At 51.3% G+C, this 25,888-nt stretch overlaps 1 protein-coding gene across 1 annotated transcript in view; it reads left to right on the top strand.

Annotated features, from left to right (window-relative positions):
* ATG2A (autophagy related 2A) overlaps nt 1-24,342 on the top strand; it is a 38,134-nt gene extending 13,792 nt beyond the window's left edge. Inside the window, exons 17-42 of the mRNA XM_082204214.1 lie at nt 127-289; nt 1,130-1,272; nt 2,145-2,308; nt 2,563-2,717; nt 3,294-3,444; nt 3,691-3,884; nt 5,046-5,126; nt 5,332-5,438; nt 5,929-6,021; nt 7,047-7,117; nt 7,358-7,434; nt 8,590-8,760; nt 9,716-9,842; nt 11,084-11,295; nt 11,551-11,780; nt 12,412-12,547; nt 13,878-14,090; nt 15,050-15,151; nt 16,309-16,393; nt 17,378-17,513; nt 18,322-18,394; nt 19,051-19,133; nt 19,444-19,565; nt 20,140-20,294; nt 20,670-20,825; nt 23,701-24,342. Coding sequence (XP_082060340.1) covers nt 127-289; nt 1,130-1,272; nt 2,145-2,308; nt 2,563-2,717; nt 3,294-3,444; nt 3,691-3,884; nt 5,046-5,126; nt 5,332-5,438; nt 5,929-6,021; nt 7,047-7,117; nt 7,358-7,434; nt 8,590-8,760; nt 9,716-9,842; nt 11,084-11,295; nt 11,551-11,780; nt 12,412-12,547; nt 13,878-14,090; nt 15,050-15,151; nt 16,309-16,393; nt 17,378-17,513; nt 18,322-18,394; nt 19,051-19,133; nt 19,444-19,565; nt 20,140-20,294; nt 20,670-20,825; nt 23,701-23,937 — 3,637 coding nt within the window. The 3' untranslated portion in view covers nt 23,938-24,342. The remainder of the gene's footprint in view (nt 1-126; nt 290-1,129; nt 1,273-2,144; nt 2,309-2,562; nt 2,718-3,293; nt 3,445-3,690; nt 3,885-5,045; nt 5,127-5,331; nt 5,439-5,928; nt 6,022-7,046; nt 7,118-7,357; nt 7,435-8,589; nt 8,761-9,715; nt 9,843-11,083; nt 11,296-11,550; nt 11,781-12,411; nt 12,548-13,877; nt 14,091-15,049; nt 15,152-16,308; nt 16,394-17,377; nt 17,514-18,321; nt 18,395-19,050; nt 19,134-19,443; nt 19,566-20,139; nt 20,295-20,669; nt 20,826-23,700) is intronic.
* The last annotated feature ends 1,546 nt before the right edge of the window (nt 24,343-25,888 follow it).

Here is a 25,888-nt window from a genome sequence, read left to right as displayed (position 1 = left end):
GGTGGGCTTGGGTGGTGCCTTGGCGAGGGCATCCTCCTCTCTGTCCCAAACGTCTTGGGTATTTGGGGGGGGAGCATCCACAAAGGTTCTGGCCCTTCTCTCCAGCACTGTCCTCTCCCCTGGCAGAATCGTGTTGACCCTCCGCCCTCGGGCCAGCGACACTCCCTGGGACTTGGCCCTGGCGAAGCCCGGAGAGATGGAGTTGTCGACGGCCGAGAGCCCCTGCGAGCTGAAGCAGCCAGAGCCTTCGCCCTTCTCCTCCAAGCGGACCATGTACGAGACGGAGGAGGTGAGAGGGTGAAGCAACCCAGGGGGTGGCGGTGTGTGTGTGTGTAACTGCTAATAACCTAAGGGGGGGGTCTGCTGGACCAGGCCAATGGCCCACCTAGTCCATCATCCGCTTCTCACAGCGGCTAACCAGATGCCCCCATGGGAAGCCCGCAAGCAGGACCCAAGAGCAAATCTCCCTTCTTGTGACTTCCAGCAACTGGGATTCGGAACCATTGCAGGTTTTGGCTGTGGAGGCAAAGCCCAGCCATCCTGGCTAGCAGCCATTGATCGCCTTCCCCTCCTCCATGTATATGTCAGGAGCTCGTCCTACACTCGAGTAGGACCCTGGCAGAGACACATGCCCGCCTGGCATGTTCTCTCCCTCCTGGTCGATCGTTTGGGAGCTTCAAAAGCTTTCTTCAGCCCAAACATCACAGTGACCAATGCCAACAGACATCGGCACACTTAGGGATCTGCAGAGTCTGCGCAGTTTGCATGACAGACCTCAGCAACTCAGCATTTTGGCTAATCTACTTTATTTACATATAAACACACACGGAGCACTACAACATGGCTCCCTCTCTCTCTAGCATCAGACAGCAAAGAGAAAAAACAAAGGGCGATAGTCCCACTTCATGGAACACAGGACACAAACATCCTGTCTCCGTCACTTCCCACTTTGTGGAGTCAAAACATATACCATCATGTGATAGACAACAATCCCATGACTGCCATCATGGAGCAGGAATTCTAACAGTATATGCCCCCTGTGGGTGTGAGTTTTTTAGTTCTGTGTGGCATTGGCACCAGCTTCCTGCCAGCTTCTGATCCACCCTGCCCCTCCACCTTTCCCCTCTAGATGGTGATCCCTGGAGATCCCGAGGAAATGGCAGAATTCCAGAGCCAGACGCTGGAGGCCTCCCAGTATGCCCTGGAGGTGACCTTCCCCACCATGCACATCTTCCTCCCCAGTAAGGCCTTCTACGAGAGCATCTACAACAGGTCAGAGTCCCGTGTGCCTGGGCATCCAAGGGGTGGGGGGCAGCAGGAGCCCCTGAGCAAGTTGGGCATGTCCTCCTCGAGGCTCTTCTGCACAACGGGGACTCAGAAAGCAGAATTTGTCCTTTCCATCGGAGGAATGGGAGGAATCTGCCTTAGACCAGGTCAGGCCATTTGTCCATCTAGACCAGTATTGTCTGCTCTGACTGGCAGCATCTCTCCAGGGTCTTTCATATTTCCTGATTGCTACCTGCTCATTGTTGTTGGAGATGCTGCCAGGGACTTAGCCCGCCTGCAGGACACCTGTTCTGCCATTGAGCTTGTGGCCGTTTGAAACAAGACCTTCTGGGCATCTCTCTCTCTCTGCCCCGCATGGCCATGATTGACACCACACCCTCATCCTCTAACCTAGCTGGTGGGCTCTGCAGTCCCTGACATTTGCTGCATCCTTGGGATAAGCTGCAGGGGTGGGGAGCCTATGGTCATAAGGACAACAGAAATGTAGCTCTTGATAGCTTAGTCTTCCATGAATTCGTACAAACCTCTTTTAAAGCCATCTAAGTTGGTAGTCTTCACTGCTTCCTGTGGGAGGGAGTTCCACAGTTTAACTCAACCTATTCACATAGTGTGGCATTTCTTTCTTACTTATTACTATTATTATTTATTAAATTGATATACTGCCCTTCACCAAAAGATCTCAGGGCTACCCTGTGAGGTGCAGCTGAGTTGACTGGCATCCAAGGTCATCCAGTGAGCTTCTTGGCCAAGAGGGGATTGAGCCCTGATCTCACCCAGGTCTTCATCCAGCACTCTAACCACTACACCACACTGTCATGGGACAGGCTGTTCACGCTGACCTTCTTTTCCTCCTCTAGGATCAATAATGATCTCCTGATGTTTGAGTCCTTCAGCCCACCCCCCACTCCCTCCGAGCTTCTGGGGGGCACTGGATCCACAGCAACCCCCTTTGTTGGAGAAGCACCTGCAGACACCCGTTGGCAGGAGAACTTCAAGATGTGCAAGTCTGCCTTTAAGCTGGGTGAGGAACGGCAGCCCCATGTCGGAAGGTGGGGGGGAGGGAGGAGGGTCTTAGTACACACGAGTTCCTTCGAGAGGCAAGACTGGGTCTCAGCCATCACCATCTTGCAACTTGGCCAAACATGCTTTATAGTCTGCCTGGACTTGGCGGGGGGGGGGCGGGGCAGCAGGAAACAGGCTCTGTTCTGGGCAGTGCAGAGGTTTTTTGGGTCTGTAAAAAAATGCCTTCCCCGCCTTCCTCTCCCTGCCTTCCAGATTCAGACTCCGAAGATGAGGATTCTCACTTCTACTCCGTGGATGAGGCAGCACAGCGGAAGAAGGGGGAGCAGAGGAGCCCCTTTCCCCAGAGTTGTGTCTCTGTTGTGCTCTCTGTGGGGAAGGGACGGGTCACTGCCCTGTGCGATGCCAAGGTAAAGGGGGGTGGGAAGGGGAGAGAGAGAAGATTACAGGCTGACCACTCATGTGACCCTGAGATGGGGGAGGCAGTATTTATTTTATCTGATGCTATTTTAATTATAAAGCATTCATAAACCGTTTAGCATTTTAATAATCCCTAAGCAGCATGGGAAGCTTTCAACCATGTACTGTGGCTAAATTTGGGAAGGGGCATTAAATCTTAGGTTTGGCATAGACCCTTTAGCTTGTTGGCACGGCTGCTATGTGCTCTCTGGAAGCTAGGGCTTGCTTGAGCCACTAGGGCTTCCTGTGCTCTTGAACATGGTCCTTTGTCCTTTGGTCCTGGCCCATGGCTCCTGGTTGCCAGCTCACCTTGGGCTCTTGCCAACCAGATTCCTGTAAGAAACCCTCTGGAGGGATTCGAGCACAAAGAGCCTTCTGCCCTTCTATTGCTTCCAGCAAGTGGAATTCAGAAGCATGCTGCCTCCAACCGCAGAGGCAGAGCCATCGTGGCTCCATGAATTTGTCTCTTCCTGTAAAGTCATCCAAGTTGGTGACCGTCCCATTTCTCTCTCTCTCTGGCTGTACAGGGTGAGGGGGGCAAGAAGCTGGAGGGATCTCACGGCGAGCTGGTCCTGGACGTGGAAAGCGGCAGTCTCTTCAGCGTCTCGCGGTACAAGGGCCGTGAGGACCTCGGCTACTTCTGCATTGAGGCAGAGAAAGTTGCACTTTATCACAAGGGTAGGGCTCTGGCCCCTGGGCCGCGAAGGGGGAATAGGGGTGTGCCAGGGTCAGTGGCTGGCTGGGAGGGGTGGTGGCCACGTCAAATGGAGGTTAACCCCCTGTGATCCATCCCCAATAAGGCATCATTTCTCCTTGCCAAATAAAGAAGGATTCAGGACTCTGCAGGGAGAGCTGCTCCTTGGAGGGGAAGGTTGCAAACCTCTAGGAAATGTTAACCCAGGATGTCCTCTCTTGTCCCTGCAGCTGTGGTGGAGGACTACCTCATGGCGGAGCACCTGGAAATCTCCAACTTTTTGCCCCCGGAGGGGCTCAACCCCACCATCTATGCCTCCCAAGAGGGCCCCATCACCTGGCCCTTGGGGAGCAAGAAGGACGGGCCCCTGAAGATGCTCTCCCTGGCTATCCAGATCAACCTGGATTTGGAGAAGAACATCAAGGTATTGTGACCGTTGGATCCATCTTCCCCGCAGATCTGAAGGAGGGAAGGGGGAGTGCTTTGGGCTGTTGGTGGGGCGATCTTTGGAACATCCTCTTCCAAACCTGGGGGAAGATTTATTTTATTTTATTCCTGCCCCATCCTTCAGGGCCAACAGCTTGCAAGGTGATAGGTAGGACAACGCTGAGCCAATAAAGGTGGTCGAGTCAGAGGAAATGGCTCTGTCTAGTGCCATTCATTTGTTAAACTGATAGGCCGCTTCGTAGCATAAAGCCACCAAAGTGGTGTATACAGTAAAAACCACAAGCTCTAAGAATCGATTCATTGAACTCTGAAACGCATGACCCCCAAGCCACACAAGAGACATATTTTCACGAGCTGTTCCTTCACAGCTTGCATAACTTTCAGGTAGCACAGAGGCTGAGCCCATGGGTCCCAGTTCATGAATCCTACCACACCTGCCTAATAGGGATCTTCTCAGTGGGGGCTCCCCCATTCATGGAATGCTCTCCCCAGGGAGGCATGCCTGGCACCGTCACTATGTTTTTAGGGCAAAAACATTCTCCTTCTCCCAGGCTTTTGGATCTGCTCTTTTGTGGGGGTGGGGTTTATATTATTTATTAAAATATATGGAACCATATCATATTCTCTCGTGTATGTGTGTGTGTGTGTGTGTGTGTGTATATATATATATATATATATGGGGGTGGTGATTTTGCAACAATAAAAACATAAAACCATGCAATAAAACCACAGAAAAGTAAAAAAACTTGAGTTGGATCTGCTAATATTTATTTGTATTACTGGTGTATTTCAGGTATAGTTTTATTCTATACCTGTTTTGGCACTTGGCCTTTTGATTTTGGTTTGTTTTTTTAAAGTTGCTTCGAGTTCTCTCTTCTGAAAAACAACAATAATAAATAATAATAATAATTTAAACGTGTGTGTGTGTGTGTGTGTGTGTGTGTGTGAATAGTGAGGTTGGGACATCCCAGATGAGCTGCTTCAGTACTTCCAACGTTACCCAGGTTGCTTTCTCATCATCCGCCCCTACCAAGTCAGGGTGTTGTGCAATGGGCTCCTCCCACTGAGAAAAAAATCAGAGGCAAAGTGCGCCTTTCAACGTGGCCTGAGACCCCCGTTTCTTCCTCGTCTGTTTCAGGAGTTCCTGGTGACGCTGCGGCTCGAAGGGGCCACCATGCGGCATCACATGGCCCTGACCCACCAGAGCTGGTACACACAGGTGAGGTCCGCCCCCACAAGAGAGGCGGGTCGTGCACCGCGAGGCGTTGAGCACGATTCTTGACCCAGAGGAGTTCCACACTTCGCGTGATGGGGAAGGAGATGTCCTCTGGGTCTCTGCTGCCATAGAGGGCTGTCATCATTGACCGGTCTCATTCTGAGGGTGTGTGTCCCCCAAATCTGACTGTGCTCATCTGTCCCCTTAGTTGATTGACTTCCTGGATGTCCTGGATGACCCCATCCTGGGCTTTGTGCCCCCAACGGTCATCACAGTGCTGCACACCCACCTGTTCAGCTGTGCTGTGGATTACAGGTATTTATTGGGACATAGAAAGCTGCCTTCTCTGCCAGCTCAGACCGCCGGTCCGTTGAGCTCATTATGGCCAACATGGTGCCCCGGAAACTGTCCCTTGGTGCCCATGAACCCTCAAAAGGGCCCCCTACCCTGTCACTGCCTCCTTGGTCACGAGGGAGTAAGGATGATGAAGGTTTTCCTACCCCTCTTGAACAAGCACATAGAGCTGAAGGAGGAAGTGGGGAAGAGTGGCACTCTTTCCCACTTCCTCTTTCAGCTCTATGTGGTTTTTCAAGGCTGAGATTAATTCTACTGGGTCCAACTTTGGCCCAGATTCCTTGCAGAAGTATGTGGAACATCTTTCTGTGACAGGGGTGTGGGAAGAGAAGTGACCAGAGGAGGCAGCCTCTTCCTGCTACCCACAGAGGTTCAGGTGACTTGGGGTGGGAGGACGGCAGCCACTGTCCAACACCCCTGGTACACTTGAGTTCTGTCTTCTCCCCTGCAGGCCTCTCTACTTGCCAATCCGGGTCCTCATCACAGCCGAGACCTTCACCCTCTCCAGCAACATCATTGTGGACACGTCCGTCTTCCTCCTCCGGTGGGTCTCCACCTCCTACCCTGCTCTTTCCTAGAGTCCTTTTGCTTGCACAAAGAGGAGACCTTGAGGCCAGTTGGTTGCAGCCTATGTGACGCACTGGAGGGGGGAGGTCTGGGGCCAAGACAGCTGCTATGATTGCCCATACAGTGGTACCTCGGGTTACATACGCTTCAGGTTACAGACTCCGCTAACCCATAAATAGTGCCTCGGGTTAAGAACTTTGCTTCAGGATGAGAACAGAAATCGTGCTCCGGCGGCACGACAGCAGCAGGAGGCCCCATTAGCTAAAGTGGTGCTTCAGGTTAAGAACAGTTTCAGGTTAAGAACAGACCTCCGGAACAAATTAAGTACTTAACCCAAGGTACCACTGTACTTGGAACTTAATTACTTGCACACACCCCAAACAGCATAAGGTAGTTTGTCTGCTTCTCTCCTCGCCCCCACCTATTTTATGAGGTCAGTTGGGGCAACAGACGGTGACTGGCTCAAAGCCACCCAGTCCCTTCTACGGCTGCCTAGCAGTTTTTGAGCTGTTTAATTCACAACAACCCTGTGAGGTGGGATATATCCCGTCCCCGTCCCAAGGGTTTCTCCCTCTCTGTTGTGTCCTCCTAACGACTCTGCGAGGGAAGTGAGGCTGGGAGACTGGCCCAAAGCCACCCAGTAAGTTGTGTGGCTAAGTGGGGATTTCACCCCTGGGTCTCCCCAGCCCTAGCCCAGCCTTCGCCAGCATTTCTCACCACGGGGGATGATGGAAGCTACAGCCCCCACAACAGCATCTAGAGGGCCTCACTTTGGGAGAGGCTCACCACCACCACCACTGAGCGCTTGGAGGCAGCTGCGGGCAAAGGCTCTTCCTTGGTTGGCATAACTGGCTGGCAAAGCGGGAGTAGGCGCTGCAGATCAGGTGCCTTCCCCCTTTGGAACACCCCCAGTTTCTGCCGGCACAACGTAAGCAGCTATTGGCCTCTCTTGACCTGTTTCCCCCAGGATGCTGCTAACCAGCCACCCTGTTCTCCCCACAGGTTCATTTTGGACGACTCGGCCCTTTACCTCTCAAACAAATGCGACACAGAGATGGGCGACCTGAGGAGAGGTAACGTTGCTGGGCTTTGGCTCTCCCTACATAAGAACATGAGGAGGAGAGCCTGCTGGATCAGGCCCATGGCCCATCTAGTCTAGCATCCTGTTCTCAGGGAGCACCTGAAGAACTATGCATCCCCCGTCCTCACCTTTACCTGGAGAGATGCTGGTGGTCCCATCTGGGACTTTCTGCAGGCAGAGCAGCTTCTCTGACGCTGGAAGTAATGTTCCTCTCTCTGTCTCCCGGTCTCAGATTATGTTTGCGTTGTGGATGTGGACCTTCTGGAGCTGGTGATCACCACGTTTAAGGGAGCCACGACAGGGAAGCTGGTGAGTTCCGAGAGGCCTTTATGGGAGACGCGAGGAGCCACCTTGCAAGGAGGGTTTGCATCTCTAGTCCAAGTTGCTGGCTTTCTCTGTAAGTCCCTTCCGTGGGGAGCAGAAGTCCTGACTCACCAGGGCTGGGAATGGGGCTGATGGAAACAATGTCCTCCATCTACTTTTGAGACATGGGCAAAAATAACCTAAGTGGAGCTTTGTGGATCAGGCCTCTTGTCATAGGCTCATAGAGTTGGAAGGGATCTCGAGGGTCATTTGGTCCAAAACCCTGCAATGCAGGAATCTCAGCTAAAGCATCCCTGACAGATGGCCATCCAACCTCCACTGTGGGACAGCTCTGACTGTCAGAAAGTTGTTCCTGATCATAGAATCATAGAATCATAGAGTTGGAAGAGACCACAAGGGCCATCGAGTCCAACCCCCTGCCAAGCAGGAAACAGGTCAATGTTTAGTCAGAAATAACAACAACAACAACAACAACAACAACAACAACAACAACAACAATTTATTTATACCCCACCCATCTGGGCGGCTTCCAACAAAGTATTAAAATACAATGGTCTATTAAAATACACTGATCCACTATAACATTTGCGTTAACATACACCAAGATAGAATTGCTAGTGTCTCCTTTAACATGACACATGATGAACCTGGTATAAGAAACAATCCCATCCTGTTTCTACCAGGAATGAAAATCGCCTTCCTTGTAGCTTGAAGCCCCTGGTTCGAGTTCTACCCTCCAGAGCACTGTTCTCTCAGCGGCTGCCCAGATGCCCGTGGGAAACTGGCAGGCAGCATCTGAGCACAAACGCCCTCTCCTCTCCTGCGGTATTCAGAAACACTGCTGCCTCTAGTTATGGAGCAAAACCATCCTGGCTAGTTGCCATCAGTGGCCTCGTCCTCCTTAACAATAGCTTCCTCCTCCATGAACATTTAATACACGTACCACATTTTATCCTTTTAGATGGCCAGGCAGAGCACAGCTGTTGTGGCCAGCAGCCATCGATAGCCCATGAATTTCTCCAATCCTCATTTTAAACATCCAGACTGGTGGCCAGCAAGGAGACATTTGTCTGGGGTGATTTCTTTTCTTTCTTTTTTAAACTCATTTTCTCTCTCTCTCTCTCTCTCTCACTGGTGCAGACCCGCCCTCTGTTTGAGCTCCGCTGCTCCAACAACGTGGTCCATGTGCACACCTGCGCAGATTCCTGCGCAGCCCTTGCCAACCTCATCCAGTATGTGGTGAACAATGGGGACTTGCACCCCCCGCCCCACCATGACAGCCCCACAGAGATCGCTGGCCAGAAGGTGCAGGTGAGTGCCAAGTGGGCACGGGGGGGGGGGGGGAGAGCAGTTGAACCAGGGCCTGGGGTTGCTGCCACCTCCAACCGTAAGCTTATGTTTTTAGTTTTTTATTTGGACCATTTATATACAGCTCGTAGTTAAACGAAACTCTTTTAAGCAGTTTGCAACATAGGTTAAAACATCTTAAATAAACAGCAAATGCCAAAACGAAAAGGAGGGAATTTCTACAGTCTATAAAACTTAAATAAATAGAGTATCCTCATCAGTATCAGAATAAACATTGCCACGTAAAAATCAGCTGCGAAAAAAAATGCAAGGAAAATCCATAGTAAAGGACTAAATCCAAGCATCTCCTAAAAGATCAGGAAGCAAAATAATTAAAAACGAAAATGAGCTAAACAGTATAAATTTCACTTTAAAAAAACAAAAAACAAAACACCTGATTCGCAATGAAGCAAAAGAAAATCAACTCATTCTTCCCCACCACTATACACCAATCAATCATCCCATTAAATGAATCAAGCCAATTAAATGCCCAGCTCTCTATTCAGCAATTTGCACAACTTCATCTAACTACAGCTAAAAATGCAGATGAAGCGGCAAGTGAGACTTGAAAGCACCCCCCCTCTCCGTTTTTCTGAGTGACGCTGGTTCCCTTATTTTGACTCTGGAACATATTAGAGTTAATTAAAAGTGCGAGCTGGATTTTGAAATAGGCGGCTGCAGATGATAAAGGATAAATGATTAATGATAAAATGTTATGTCGCGCAGCAGGAAAGGGAGGGAACGCAAGAAGGGTGGGAAGTCGACTTTGTATAAAACTGGAGGTTCATTGGAATGCAACTTGCTTAAAAGTTTTGAAACTTAATACAAATTCATCGGAGAGCAACCCCCCTCAGGTGGGCGCCCTGCTCTCGCCCTTGCCGCTTCCAGTGCGCTCACGCCCTTCTCTGTGCCCTTCTAGTTGTCTGAGAGCCCGGCGTCGCTGCCGTCATGCCCGCCTGCCGAGACCGCAGCCATCAACCAGCAAGACCTCACCGACGCCCTCATTGACACGGAGCGCAGCCTCCAGGAACTGGCCGGAGAGATGGGTAAGGAGGAGCAACAGGGGGTGGGGGTGCGGGAGGGGGGACGCTTGGCTTTCCCTGGATGATGCTGGGTAGCAATTCTTCACCAAACATTGGGGCAAGATATGGCAGGGTGATGATGATGATGATGATGATAATTTATTTATACTGCGTGCATCTGGCGCAGCCACTCTGGGCAGCTTCCAACAGAACACTAAAATATAATAACCTATTAAACATTAAAAGCTTCCCTAAGCAGGGCTGCCTTCAGATGTCTTCTAAAAGTTTGGTAGTTATTTTTCTCTTTGACATCTGTTGGGAGGGCGTTCTACAGGGCGGGTGCCACTACCGAGAAGGCCCTCTGCCTGGTTCCCTGCAACTTGGCTTCTTGTAGCGAGGGAACCGCCAAAAGGCCCTCGGCGCTGGACCTCAGTGTCCGGGTAGAACGATGGGGGTGGAGACACTCCTTCAAGTGATCAGCTGGGACCAGGGGTGTGGAGCAACAGTGCTCTCCATCCTCCTAGCAGTCAAGCAGCAGCAGTGTCACAGTTCCAGCCAGGCAAAAGCAGGCGAGGGGTAGGGTGTAGCAAGGTAGACACAAGGGCCAAGCAGAGAGGCCAGGAGGCAGGGGGTTGGACTAGATGGCCCTTGGGTCCCTTCCAATGATTCTTCCTGTCATTCTATGATTCCGCCCTCAGGCCTGAGGTTCCCAGTCTGGTAGTAGTAACAATTATTATCAGCAAATGAACCTTTTTGAGTTTCCCTTTTTTAAAAAGGAATTTTATTAGCAATTGGGGAAAGGGATACGATGATTCTCATCAAATATCTTTTTTTTATCAAAACGAAAACATTGATCTATATAAAAACACAAAAAAGGAAAGAAGAAGAGAAAGGGAGAAAGAGAATGAGAGAGAGAGAGGAGGGAGGAGAAGAAGGAATAAAATGGGAAAGGGAAGAAAAAGAGAATAATGAAAGAAAGAGAAAAGCAAAAAAATAAAATAAAGAACCTCCGATTCTTCATCTGTCAGCTATTTGTAATCTCATGCACTCTAATATAACACCTGGCAAAACCATCCACTCTTACACGCGACAAGTTTTCTTGTCTTGTGTCATGAGAGAATGCTTCCCCCTGATCCCACCTTCAGCTGCACCTTTTGCGTCCTCCCTGCTGGTCCTCCCAGGCAGTGGAAGGTGGCTCAGAGCTGGGAGGAACACAAGTTGAGAGGGGCTTGCCCTGTTTAATATCACCTTTCCCCCTTTCCCAGGTGACTCTGGGCTCAGGCGGCAGCCGTCCCCGGTTTCCGTCTACCTGTTTCCCGGGGAGAACGGAGCCATGGGCAAGGCAGGAAAGACCCCGGCCCCACCCCCCACCCCCGTCGGGGAGGGGCTGGACTTCAGCCCTTCGGAGGACAGCGAGGGCGAGAGCGAAGCCACGGACGACTTCTGCATCCTGGATGCCCCAGGCACAGGAATCCCGGTACGGACTGGCCTTTCTGCAAGGAGAGTGCCAAGCCTCAGGCCATCTGCTGTCTCTGGAGCCAGGCCTTTATTTCTGTGGATTTAGCAAAGCCAAGGGCCCTTGCTGAACCACCTCTCTGAAGGCATCCATAGCTTCCAACTTGGATGGTTTTTAAGAGGCGTTATTGATGGCTCTGCTCTGCCTCCAACAGCTAGATACCAGTTTCTGGAAACTATGTGCTCTGATCCTGCCTCTTGCTTCCTCTCTCTGCAGCCCCGAGACGGGGAGCCGGTAGTGACGAAGCTCTTGGAAGGCCCCGTTCGCATCCAGGAGGGGCACTTCTCCCGCCCCCTGGGGAGCACGGACCTCCTGAAGGCCCCCTCGCGCTTTCCGGTCCCCGAGAGCCGGGTGATGATGCGGGAGATCTCGGTGGTCTGGCATCTCTATGGCGGGAGGGACTTTGGGCTGGGGCGCTCTGCCTCTGGCCACGCCCACTCACCCAGGTGAGCCGCTCGCCCTCAGCTGCCTACCTATTGCTCTGCCACCTGTTTTTTTAATTTAATCCCCTACCCCACCCCAAAAGGTCCTCTTGGTTCGCAAGGAGACCATCCCTAAAGCCTGAAGAGGATGTCTTTGTTGAAGCCTCCCTGCCTAACAGCTGACATGCGGGGAAGTGCAGCAGCCGTCACTCCCTCCCTGCACGTCAGTGGTGCAAGCCCCGCCTCCCTTCTGGCTTGTGAGGAGACCCTCCCTAGAGCCCAAAGAGGACATCGTCTTTGGACTCTGGGGAGGGGTCTCCTTGCAAGCCACTAGGACTCCCCAGGGTCTTCCCAATGCACACGATTTCAGTTACAAGTTACACGCACAGAGGCCCCCCACATAAATGGGGAGTTGCCTGTGCCAGTTTCTGGAAACCAAAAGGAGGGAAAGTTTTACTGTGCTTGCCGGTTTCCTGTTGACGCACTTAGCTGGCCATTTATGAGAATGGGATCCTGGACCAGACAGGCCATTTGCCCATCCGCCCAGCAGGCTTTTCTAGTATGTTCTTACGGCTGGCGGGGCAGAGGAGCAAGCCTCATGTGTTGACTTTAACAAGCTCTCGCTCCCCATCTTTTTCCGCCCCACCTTCTCCAGGACAAAGCCGTCTCTTTCCAGCGCCCGCTCGTCCCCGTCCCGCTCCTCTGTCACCAACCGGCCCCAGAACACCTGGCGGGCTCAGGGGGGCACCAGCCGCATCCACGACCTGCTGATGGAGATCCAGCTGACAAAGGTGAGAGCTGGTGGCCTCGCTCGCTGCTCAGGGGGCTCCTTCGAGTTTAAAATGGGTGCCCCCGATTCCCTGGAGAGGTTCACCTGGCACCTTCATTATACAGTCATACCTCATGTTACGCTTGCTTCATGTTACGTTCTTTCAGGTTACGTCCCGCGGCAACCCAGAAGTACCAGAAAGGGTTACTTCTGGGTTTTGCCACTTTTGCATGCGCAGAAGCGCAAAAATGACGTCACGCACATGCGCAGAAGTGCCGAATCACAACCCGTGCGTGCGCAGATGTGCCGCTGCGGGTTGCGCTCTTTTCATGTTGCAAACGGGCCTCCTGAACGTATCCCATTCGCAACCAGAGGTACCACTGTATATATATTTTTAGGCGCCAGGTGAAAGCGTTCCTCTTCAACCAGGCCTTTGGCTGATTAATATTAGACGGTCTATTAAATGTGCCCGTAGGAAGGGGTGGGTTCCTGTTCTGCTGTTTCGTTTTAATTACTTGCATGTTTCATCTCCTGTATTTTATTCCGTGAACCACCCTGAGGTCTTAGGATGAAAATAAAATAAAATAAAATTTCCCCAGAAAGGCCCTTGCTGTGCTTACAAGGCAGGGAATCACTTTAATGGTTGGTGGGGTGCAAGAGGTCTGAAAGGAAAGAGGTGGGAAACACCGGGGCATCGGGGTGGGGGGAGAGTGCAGGGCTAGGACTACAATACGCACCAAAAATACCCACTTGGTGACCCTGGGCCATTCTTAGTCTCTTGGCCCGGCCTACCTCTTAGGGTTGTTTGTGAGAAGAAAACTGGGGGGGGGGCAGCATACACCACCCTGAGCTTCCTTTGAGGACAGGTAAATGAATCAAAACAATGGGGGAAAGGAAAAGTCTCCCCTGGACATGTGCACACAAACAGGCAGAAGCTGAAAATTATCCAGGATAAGAAAATGAAACTAAAATGCAAGTTGGAGAGGAGAACGAACGATTTAAAATTATTGCAATCTCACTTGTCGTTCCTTGATTAATTTTATTTTATATATATGTGGGTGTTGGTAAAAGGGTAAAAGGTTGGTAAAAAGGAATTTGCTTTTAAAAAAAAAGATAAATCTGTAAAATAAGCAGCATGTAAAAGTGGATTCCAAAAAATTGGAATATACCTGAGAGAGGGGGAAGCCGGTATTAATTTTAATTTGGTTTCAATGTGTTGCAAATTTGAAAATGAATAAAAATTAATTGGCAAACACACACACACACACACACACACACACACACACACACGTGTGGTGGGGGGACGACAAAGTGGTGACCTCACCTGCCCTCACCTCTCTCCTCCTCTCCAGGTGAGTTTCCAACATGAAACTTACCCCAGCAGCAGCAGCAGCAGCAGCACATCTGAGAAACCCTCCGTGGAGTTGGAGGAGCAGCCCGTGGCCCGACAGGTCTTCATTGTCCAGGAGCTGGAGATCCGAGACCGCCTGGCCTCCTCTCAGATCAACAAGTTCCTCTACCTGTACAGCAGCGAGTGCATGCCGCGCCGAGCCCACTCCAACATGGTACGGGGGGCAGCAGCAGGAGGAGCTGAGAGCAGGTGGAGGGTTGTGGGTTGCGTTGCTAGTGAGCACCAAGGAGCAGACCTCTCCCCTGGCTCTTGGCTGTCTCCGCCTCTCCTTGGACTGGAAAAGTCCAGATGATCCCCTTTCCTGTATGCTATTTTTGGGGGAGGGTGGGGCCTCCAGTACTAGATTACTGCAGTACGCTTGATGTGGGGACGTCCCTTGCTCTCGATCCGGAAGCTGAAGTCAGTGCAGAGTGCTGCAGCACGGTTGCTGACAGGCCTTGTCAGCAAATATATCACCCCTGGGTGGAGAGATTTTCTGCTTGCCAGTTTGCTGCTGGACCCGGGTTCAAGGTGTTGCTATTAGCATAGAAAGCCCTTCACAACTTGGGACTAGTTTGCTTGCAAGATGGGCCTTTTGACCGCTTTGAGCTGCAGAACTGGCACTGCTGCAGGTGCCACGTAATACCCGTTCTGCATTTGTAAGAGATTGATCTTTTGGTGTGGTACTTTGGAACTCCATACCTGTTGAAGGCAGGCACATTCACAGTACTCCTGCTGGAGACATTTTGGATTAGACAACTCTGTCCGGATTCATAGAATGTCGATGTGTGTTTTAACCTGATTTTAGTTTATTTTTAATCCCTCTCCAAATGTTTTAAATATCTGTTTGTCAGCAATTTCATTGCTCTTTTTGTAATCAGCTTTAAGCGTTCGCTCCCCCCCCCTTACAATAATCAGCGGTATATAAATGTTAGGGGGAAAATAAACCCACCTGGATCTTGGAGGCCTGATGAGACTCTGGCAGTTCAGCCTGGCCTGGAGTCTGATAGTGAAACAGTTTTGTGGGTGGGGGGATTTGGCGCTGCTGAAGCTCAGCCTCTGGAAAGCTCCCCTGTCTTCTGTCACTGGGGACCACCGCAAGACTGACCACCCCCACCCCCTCTTTCTTCACAGCTCACCATCAAAGCCCTGCACGTCTGCCCTGAGTCTGGTCTGGGGGGGCCCGAGTGCTGCCTTCGTGTCTCCTTGATGCCACTCAGGCTCAACATTGACCAGGTGAGGGGGGAGGGTTGGTGTTAGGTGCTCCTCAGGGGACAGTGGGGGGGACGACTTTGTTTGGGAGCACCCCTGTGCTCGGAATTCCCTGCCCTCCCACAGGAGGAGGAGGATGTGCATAGCCAAAATGGCTGCTTGTGGCTGCGGCTGTGACTCAGACGCCTGGCCTGCTCCTAGAATCATAGAATTGTAGAGTCGGAAAGGATCATCTGGTCCAACCACTTGCAATGCAGGAATCTTTTGCCCAATGTGGGGCTCGAACACACAGCCCTGAGATGAAAGGTCTCGTGCTCTACTGACTGAGCTGTTTTGCTTTTTGGTTTTTTTAAAAAAAGATGCATTTAGTTTGCAGCATGCAAACAGGACAAACGGTAAAGAAATAAGAAACAGTGACTATGTGGAGTATGTTATTGCAATGGAATAACACAAACAGATGGCTCAGGACACTTTGGCAGACATTGTAATAAAACATTGAAGCATCACATATTGATACGGCAGAGGCATGTGTTGTTGGGGGCCTATGCAGTGCAAGATATTTATTTATAAAGTGTACAAACTGAAACCGTACATCAAAATGGCTTCGTTCTGTAACCCCCCTCAAATCCCTCTGGCAGTGGATGAAATGCTCAGACAAGGCCATGCACCACACCTCTAAAACCGTCCCTAGAGGGACCTGATGCAGATGTCCAGTGTCTGGTGACCTTGAGTGTGGCTGCAGCCAGCAGCAGAGCAAGCGGCTTCCTTGTGAGCCTTTCGGGATGGGAGGGGTGGACCTGACAAGACCAAGCAGAGTGGATTCCTCCTCTTCTCCCTCCCAGTTTGCCCAAACTGGAGATGTCTGCGCTGGAGCTTCCAAGGTTGATATTACGAACTGCTAGATTTATTGTATGCCTGCTATGAAAATAGAAGTGGCACAGGATGAAATACACAGGGATCAAAACAAACTTGGATTGCTGGTTCTAAATATGTTTTGATGCATTTTAATTATTGTTAGTTTCTATTCCTTTGCAAAAAAATTTTATTCCCAAATGTTGTAAGCCACCTTGAATCCCAGCTTGGGAGAAAGGTGGGATAGAAATACTAAATAATAATAATAATAATAATAATAATAATAATAATAATAATAGGCTCCTGCTTTCCCCTTGCTTTTACTCCAGGATGCCTTGTTCTTCCTCAAGGACTTCTTCACCAGTGTGGCTGCCAGCATTAACCCCGTCGTGCCCTGCGAGGCTGGCTCAGAAGGTGAGTGTCTGGCTTCCCGGGAAGATCTTCCTTTAATATTTTAATAACAATTAATTAATTAATAACTATTTATTTCTACCCTGCCCATATGGCTGGGTTTCCCCAGCCACTCTGGGCGGCTTTCAACTGAGGACTAAAAACAGAATAAAACTTCAAACATTAAAAACTTCCCTAAACAGGGCTGTCTTCAGGTGTCTTCTAAAAGGCGGGTAGTTGTTTATTTCCTTGACATCTGACGGTAGGGCATTCCACAGGGTGGACGCCACTATCAAGAAGGCCCTCTGCCTGGTTCCCTGTAACCTCATTTCTCACAGTGAGGAAACCGCCAGAAGGCCCTCGGCACTAGGCCTCAATGTCTGGGCTGAACGATGGGGGTGGAGACGCTCCTTCAGGTATACTGAGCCAAGGCTGTTTAGGGCTTTAAAGGTCAGCACCAACACTTTGAATTGTGCTCGGAAATGAACTGGGAGCCAATGTAGGTCTTTCAAGACCGGTGCTATATGGTCTCGGCGGCCGCTCCCTGTCACCAGTCTGGCTGCTGCATTCTGGATTAGTTTTAGTTTCCGGGTCACCTTCAAAGGTAGCCCCACGTAGAGCGCATTGCAGTAGTCCAAGTGGGAGATAACCAGAGCATGCACCACTCCGGCGAGACAGTCCGCGGGCAGGTAGGGTCTCAGCCTACGTACGAGGTGGAGCTGGTAGACAGCTGCCCTGGACACAGAATTGACCTGTGCCTCCAGGGACAGCTTTTCCCTTTCCCTAGAGGAGGAGGGCTTCTCCAGTTCCGCACCACCCTCCTCACCATGGCTGCCTGTTGGCCAAGCTGGTTGGGGGCTGATGGGGGTTGTAGTTCAACAACATCCAAAGTGTCACACGGATGGCAGAGGCTGTCTAGAGGAACCCCCCAGAGGTGCCCCACGTTCCTCTCTCTCTCTCTCTCTCTCTCTCTCTCTCATTGCCCAATGCTGCTCTTCCACTCCATAGGTCGCACAGACCCCTCGGGGAAAGAGCCTGAGGGAGCAGAGGGGGAGATGACAGCCTCGATGGAGACCACGGCCAGCGAAAACAGCTCCTTGTCCAACGCCTCCTCTTCCTCCTCCGACCAGCCCATTTACTTCCGGTACAAGCGCTTGACGTGGGGAGGGAGAAAGGATGGGGCGCACAGATGTTGGGGGGCAGCAGGGCCAACCTGCAGAGTCTTAGCAGAGAGTTCTATCAATTACTATTGATAGAACTCTCTGCTTTTCCTCCAAGGAGCTCAAGGCAGCATTTATGGTTCCCCTGCTCCCCATTTTCTTTCTCCCCGTCCCCTGTTCTGCCCCATAACAGCCCTGTGAGGTAGGTTAGGCTGAGAGGCAGTGACCAGTCCCAAGGTCACCCTCAGTGAGCCAAGGGGGGATTTGAACCCTGGTCTCCCAGGTTGAGGTCTGACACTCTAACCGCTACGCCACAGGGTCTCCAGAATTTATAATGCGTATGAGAGATGGGAAATGCAAGAGTCATCGCCCAGCTTGGAGGGTGCGTGTTCTGTAGAAGGAAGGAGGAGGTGGCTATCGATGGCTACTAGCCATCCCAGCTATTCTCTGCCTCCACAGCTGGAGACAAATAAATGCTTATAAATACCAGTGGTTGGAAACCACAGGAAGGCATAGGTCTTGCTTGAAGATTTCCCAGAGGCACCTGGGAACGGGGTGATGGACTAGATGGGCTGTTGGCCTGATCCAGCAGGCTCTTCTCAGGTGCTTATGGAACCTCCAGGCCCAGAGGCAGTCTATCTAGCTTTCTAGGTTCTTAGAGGTACACGGCCATTGTGAGAACAGGATGCTGGAGTAGACAGGCCACTGGAGTAGTAGCCGGCACTGCTGCCAGCGCTTTCCCACCACAAGAGAAAAAGCACCTCCCCTTCTCTTTGGCTTCTCTCTCTCCAGAGAGTTCCGGTTCACGTCCGAAGTGCCCATCTGGCTGGACTACCAGGGAAAGCATGTGACCGTGGACCAAGTGGTGAGTAGCAGAGTCTGCAGGAGCCCCTCCCTCCCTCCCCAGGCCTGGGGAACTTTCTTATGAGTGACCCCTTTGCAGAGCTGCTTCTCAGTCTCTCTCCACCTTCCAGCCATTCATTCCAGCTGTTGCTTTTGCAACAGGACAACTCAAGGGGGCTGCGTTTTAGGGTCTCAGCATAGGACCACAGGAAGGGCATGGTGGTCCCCACCAGGCTGCCTCTTTCTCCCCTCTAAAGCCTGGCCCTTGTGCCCAGGAAAGGATGGGGGTGGGGAGAGATTAAGCCAGGACTTCCCAAACTTGGGTCTCCATCTGTTTTTGGACTACAACTCCAACTTGGAGACCCAAGTTTGGGAAACCCTGGATTAAACAAAGGTGAGGGTGGGAAAGGCAAGTGCCTGTCCGGAAGAGGCAACTGGGTCACTGGGTCAGCGTCCACCCTTCTTAGGAAGAACTTTCTGGTGGTAAGAGCTGTTCGATAGTGGAGAAGACTCCCTTGGGAGGTGGTGGACTCTCCTTCACCTGAGGCTTTTAAACCAAGGCAGAGCAGCCACCTATCAGGGATTCTGCAGCTGCGATTCCTGCACTGCAGGGGGTTGGCCTAGATGACCCACAGGGTCCCTTCCCACTCTACAAAAATTATCTCCGTTTCTCCTTAGGGCACCTTTGCCGGCATCCTCATCGGCCTGGCGCAGCTCAACTGCTCTGAGCTCAAGCTCAAGAGGCTCTGCTGTCGACACGGGTGAGGAGCCACCTTTTTTAGGGTAGCCGGGGGGGGGTGTGTGTCAGTGGAGAGGAGGGCAAGGCGGGGCTCTAACCTCCCAGCATCCTGGTGGTGCATAGTAAGAAGCCAGTATCTGAATGGAGGCAGCCCCATTTATCTGTTGTCAAGCTGGGCTGAAAAGCCACAGGTGCTTCCGCATCCCGCTGCCTGAGACACTTCTGCTGGCAGCCCCTCCCCACGGCTTCACTTGCTTCACTGGCCTGGGGGGCCGGATCTGGTGGGCGTTGCCCTTTGGGGTCCCTGACCTCCTCCTTCTCCGCCTCCGCAGGCTACTGGGCGTGGAGAAGGTGGTGAGCTATGCCCTGACCGAGTGGCTGACGGACATCCGTAAGAACCAGCTGCCAGGCATCCTGGGAGGCGTGGGGCCTATGCACTCCGTGGTGCAGCTCTGTAAGTCCGGCGGGAGGAGGGGGTTGCCTGGGGATGTATCGGGCAGCAGTGTTGGGGGCTGGAAGGCTTCCTGTCTATCTACATATGCAAACAGGAGGATTGTTATGAGGACTAGATGGAGCCACCAGGCCCAGGCACAGTCTACCTCTGAATACCCAACGGCTTGGAAGAGGGAGCTGGTGCCTTCCCATCCCTGCTTGTGGATTTCCCATTGGGGAGGAGTGTGCACCCAGCATGCTGGACCAACTAAGTCCCCCTTTTGGCCTGATCCAGCAGCACAGTTAATAATAATAATAATAATAATAATAATAAAAAATTCAATTTACATGCCATCTTTTATCAGAAGATATCAGGGAGATGTGCAACATTAGAAACACATTACAAAACATCAATGGAAAAACATAGTAAAAAGTATACAGAGACAGCCTAATCATAATCATAAGTCCTGCCTCTCCACACTTTTACAGATTATTAAATAGCCATAGGCCTCTGGGTAAAGGGGAATGGTTTTGCCTGACATGCAACGGAGCTGCCCTTGCATTTGCCCTCTCTTCTCTCTCTCCTTCCCTCCCAGTCCACGGCCTCCGTGACCTCTTCTGGCTCCCCATCGAGCAGTACCGCAAGGACGGGCGGATCATCCGGGGCCTGCAGCGTGGGGCAGCCTCCTTTGGCACTTCAACCGCGTCGGCAGCCCTCGAGCTCAGCAACCGCCTGGTGCAGGCCATCCAGGTTTGGGCAGGGGTGGTCTGCGAGGGGTGGCTCTTGTTCTTCTCTAGCCCTTGGTGATGAGGAGGGGATCGTAGAACTGTAGAGTTGGAAGGGACCTCCAGGGGCCATCTGATCCAACCCCTTAACCACAGCCTCATTTCACTGCCAAACAGCTCTTGCCTTCAGAAAGTTCCTCTGAAAGCTTAGTTGGAATCTCCTTCCTTGGAAGCTGTTGGCTTGGTTGCTACTCTCCAGAGCAGCAGAGAACAAGCCTTCTCCATCTCCCGTGCGACAGCCCTTTGGATATTTGAAGGCGTTGTGGTCCCCGCAAGGGCAACGGGGTTCTCAGAACCGCCTCTCCTTCCTGGTTTGCCATCCCTTCTCTCCCCCTTGCAGGCCACAGCGGAGACCGTCTACGACATCCTGTCCCCTACCGCCCCCCCAATGACGCGCACCCTCCTGGACAAGAAGCACACACGCAAGCTGAGGCGCGGCCAGCAACCTGCCGACCTGCGTGAAGGGGTGGCCAAGGCCTATGACACTGTGCGAGAGGTAAGGCCTAGAGCCATCCAGGTTGGGGACCATCCCTGCCTCCTGTGGGAGGTTAACTCTGCCCTGTGCGAAGAAGGGCTTCCTTTTATCTGCCCTGAATCTTCCAAAATCCAGGGCTGCTCTGGCTTCCTTGAGCTGCTTTTGGGTTAGTTTCCTTGAGGCTTGTTCTCTTTCTGCACATGCTGGGGTCCCTCTGGGCAAGCAAATGCTGCCTCTGATTTTCCAGCAGCCCCATTTTGGCTCCATAGCTATCAGCACTCACTGTCTGAGTTCGCTATTAGCGGAATATCATTACTATTTGTTTACACACACCCCTTTTTATATATATATATATATTTTTTATAATCATATTTATTAAAATTTCCAATAATAACAGAATAGGAAAATAAGAAAAATAAAGGAAAGAAAGAAAAAGAGAAACTAATTTAGACCCTTCTTTTCATAACCTTCTTTCTGGGACTTCCTCCTTCCCCTCCCAATTGTATTCCCCTTTATCTAAGTTGGTTCCACAAGTTCTCATCCCCAATTAAACCTAATATATTATACTCATAAACCAATTTAAATTTACACCATCTTAGCATCACTCCTCGTCTTATAATAGAACAAAATTTTCCCCAAGATCCGCTCTCATTCCTTCCACGAGTTCCCCCTTTCTAAAAAAAAGAAAAAACAGAAACGTAAAATATCAAAGTTATAAAGAATATAAGATAGAAAGTATAGAGAAATTCAAAAAGTTAGTTACAAAGCCTTTGGATTCTAAGGTTCCCCCTCCCTTCCCCGGTTTTGATTCCCCATGTCCATTTGTCTGTATGTTGTCGGCCTGGAGATCTTAAGTCCACAGCCAAATTTATCTCAGTCCATCATGCTGTTTTCTTCGGATTTGCTTGTCTTAATGATGTTTAACTTCGAAAATCCAATCTAATAGAGGCCTTTAATTTTCTTTAATCTTTTGTTGCTCCTCCCATTATTCTTTCCGTGTCGTATTCAGTCATCTACTCTTTTATTTCTTGGTTTCTCAGGTTTCTGTCTTGTTCAGCTGTCAAAACATTCTTGTTCCAAAATTTAACGTCTCTACAGAGGTTTGTTATTCAGGGACACAGACTTACGTCCAGTTCCTTTCTTGCTTCAATAGAAGATTCTATTGTGTTGTAGTCACCTCTGTAGACAAAATAATATTTCAGTTCTGCAGCTTTCCCAGGAGATAAGACCTTTGCACATCCCAGAGTAGTTTTCCACATACGACACTTGTAATGTCCCGAATCCCCTCTAGAGGGATTACAATAACTTTGTATCCTCTAATCCAAAAGTCAATTTGTTGTTTCTTTTTCCCGACAGTTTATATCCATATTTATATCAAATTGTAACAAAATTAACCAGCAAAGAACTTGTAGCAAAGTCCTCTTTATAATTTCCAGTTTTGACAGCTCCTTTGAGAGCTGTCAAAATCTCCATCTCTCTTCGCCAGGCTGTCCGAATCGCCCCGGTTCCCAGGGGGGGGTTGCTTTTTCCTCACCCTCGACTCCTCTCCTCCAGCACAGTTCTTATAATTCACATCGTGGAGTTGGTAATTTTTATCATCAATAAGCTTCTGAATAGATCTTGGTTTCTCAGTCCTTGTTTTAGCATGTTTACAATCAGGGAGGGGACTGACTTCCTTTTTTGGATCCCCTCCCGCTCGTGCCAAATCCGGAAAAAAATTTCTTTTTTCCTCCTTTTAAACCCGGTTGCCCAATTACTCACGGGTTGTTGATCAATTGTCCGAATTTCCTTTGGAAGAAGCCAGCGCTCTCCGCCGAATGGCATGCGGCTGCGCCCGGCAGGGGAAGCGGAGGACTCAAAGCACCACGCTACTCCCCGGCGCCCGATCCGTAGCCTTTAAAAAGGCTCTTTCACAAGCCGGGAGAGCGATAACGGTGCCAGCCGAGTCACCATGTCCACGGGATCCGTTCCCGTGGTTTCTAAGGGTCCCCGCGTCGCCGGCGCGGTAGGACCCAGCCCCTGCCGAGCAGACTCCCTCCGGAGCTCGGAGGGAGTCCGCCATTCGGCGATGGCGCCAACCCGGAAGTCCCCCCTTTTTATATATATATACAGTGGTACCTCTGGTCAGAGATGCTTCAGGTTACAGACTCCGCTAACCCAGAAATATTACCTCGGGTTAAGAACTTTGCTTCAGGATGAGAACAGAAATCGTGCTCCGGTGGTGCAGCAGCAGCGGGAGGCCCCATTAGCTAAAGTGGTACCTCAGGTTAAGAACAGTTTCAGGTTAAGAACAGACCTCCAGAACGAATTAAGTTCTTAACCCGAGGTACCACTGTATAAGCGTGTACAACAGCAGCTTACATAAAATTGAACTAGGAAAACATGTTGCTTTGTAAATTAATGATCTTTGTATATTTGAAAAGGAATGATCCTTCCAGCCAGGGTTTCCCCAACCTGGGTATCCAACAGTTTTTGGACTACAACTCCCATCATCCATAGCTAGCAAGCCAAGTGATCAGGGATGATGGGAACTGTAGTCCAAAAACAGCTGGAGACCCAAGTTGGAGAAACTCTGCTTACAGCCCTCTGGCAGGCCCTGATGTACACTTTCTCTCCATCCTTTTCTCCTCCTCCTCCTCTACACCAGTGTGGTGTAGTGGTTAAGATTGGTGGACTCATAATCTGGTGGACCGGGTTCGCTTCCCCGCTCCTCCACCTGCAGCTGCTGGGTGACCTTGGGCTAGTCACACTTCTCTGAAGTCTCTCAGCCTCACTCACCTCACAGAGTGTTTGTTGTGGGGGAGGAAGGGAAAGGAGATTGTTAGCCGCTTTGAGACTCCTTAGGGCAGTGATAAAGTGGGGTATCAAATCCAAACTCTTCTTCTTCTTCCTCCAGGGTGTCATCGACACAGCCCAGGCCATCTGTGACGTGGCGACTCGTGGCCACGAGCAGAAAGGCATCACCGGGGCGGTGGGAGGCGTCCTGCGGCAGATCCCTCCCACTGTGGTCAAGCCCCTCATCGTGGCCTCGGAAGCCACCTCCAACCTCCTGGGCGGTATGCGCAACCAGATCAAGCCTGACGCCCGGAAGGAGGAGTCCCTGAAGTGGCGCTCAGAAGAGGCTCAGGACTGACCGGGCACCGCCACTGACGCCGTCCACTGACCCAGGCTCAGAAGCGGGGATGTTCCTCTTAATCTACCCCGTTCAGGACATTGGCAGGGCCACCAAAAGGACGCAGCCTCCCGCTTTGCCAGCCTTGCCACCCACAGAAGAACCACGTGGTGGGGAAGAGCTTCTGCTTGGTGGGATTGGCGCTCTCAAGCAGCAGCACGCCTGGCATCACGAGGGTGGTGCCACCTCCTCTTGCCTCGCCCTTGTTTTTGTACTTGTCAGGAGTATAGCTTCTGCCATCCATTTGGTGCATGAGCTGCAGGCTGCAACTTCTCTCTCTCTGTCTCTCTCTGTCTCCCTCTCTCTCTGGGGTTGTTGAGAGAGACGGAAGGTTGGCTGAACATTAAAGGACGTGACTTGTTTTCAGCTCCTGCTTCCATAGGCATTCGGTAAGGGGGTGAAGTGTCCTTTTCTTGGCCTGTTTTGCCCTGTCGGACAATGTTTTGATGTGCTGTACAGATCAGGGACGCGACTCCTTTCAGGTACAGAAGCAGGAATTGACACAGGCACCCATGATGGGGGCGGGGGGGGGGGGCTGGTGTGTTTGTGGGGAGAACAGGAGACTCAACCCAGGCAGCCACAACCACACGATTCAATTTCATTCTGACCAGCAGCAAAGCAAAAAGTTCTGCACAAGCTTTTTGGGCTCCCCAGAACGTCTTTCCTTCAGCCTGGATGTTACAAAAACCAGAGATACTTCCACAATAAAGGAGGACCAGAGGGCTGAGCCCAGATTGGGTGCTGTGCTGTGAGGGCGTGGAGCGTGCATGTTGCAGGAAGTGTGTGTGGCAAGGAAGGAGCAGGCAGGGATTGGCTGCCGTTCCTGCACTGCAGGGGGTTGGACTCTATGACCTTGGAAGTTCCTTCCAACTCTAAAATTCTGTGATTGCCCTAGAAGGGCTGGCTTTGCTGGGGTAGGGGGTGAGCACGTTTTCTAAGTTCAAGGGATTGGGAGCTCTTACAATCATCAGTCAGCAACGCTCCTAGCAGCCAGCAGGGGGCAGGATTGTGATACTCTGGAGAAACTAGGCGAGCTGCCAGCTGCCTGAGGTCAAGTTTCTGGTTTCCGGAATGTAGCAGCAGTGAAGAAGGTTCCCCCTTCCTCCCCCCTCCTCTTCTACTCAGTGCCAGCTAGAGGCTGATGGGAGTTGTAGTCTGAAACAGCTGGAGAGTCCCAGGGTGGGAGAAGTGACTTCTCTGCAGTTTTGGGAAGCGGCCCTACACAGTCAGACCATCTAGCCCAGTGTTGCTTACACTGACTGGCAGTATCTCAGGCCCAGAAGGCTCTTTTCAGCCCTGCCTCAAGATGCCAGGGGTTCAGACCCGGCCCTAACCACAGGCAGAAATGCCACTTAGCAACTTATTCCTTAGAAACACTTAAAGGTGCCGCCGCCTTCTCCCCAGCCATCCAGAGCTGTCCTGGATTCAAGTGTGCGCCCACTTGCAGCCTGCTTCTCCTGTAAAAATCCTTCCTTTTGGCGCGCAAAGTGGGGCGCTCTGCTGCTCAGCCCTGCTCCTTGGCCCTTCCCCTCCCTGCTCAGGCCTCTACGCTGAGGGGTGTCCGAATAGGGACCAGTCCTGCATCCCTTCTGCCCAAGACCCTTCTTGATTGTCTGTGGTGTGCAGTGGTTAGAGTGCCAAGCTAGGACCTGGGAGAGACCAGGGTTCGAATCCCCACTGCGCCATGAAGCCCTCCAAGTGCCGCTGCCTTTCAGCCTAATCTACCTCACAGGGTTGTGGGAATTAATGAGTGGGAACCACGTGCATCACCTTGAACCCCTTGGAGGGAAAGGCGAGATTGCAATACAATCGAAAAATTCTGGCCCCTCCATTAACTCCTCTTCAGCCCCCTCTGAATAGGTATGCCTGGCATTTCCCAAAAGAATAACACTTGCAGATTGGCAAATTGGGA

Source organism: Podarcis vaucheri, assembly GCF_965113315.1.
Source record: "Podarcis vaucheri genome assembly, chromosome: 16".
Lineage (NCBI taxonomy): Eukaryota > Metazoa > Chordata > Lepidosauria > Squamata > Lacertidae > Podarcis > Podarcis vaucheri.
The sequence above is the reverse complement of the archived record's forward strand: the minus strand, read 5'-3'. Positions and strand labels throughout refer to the sequence as shown.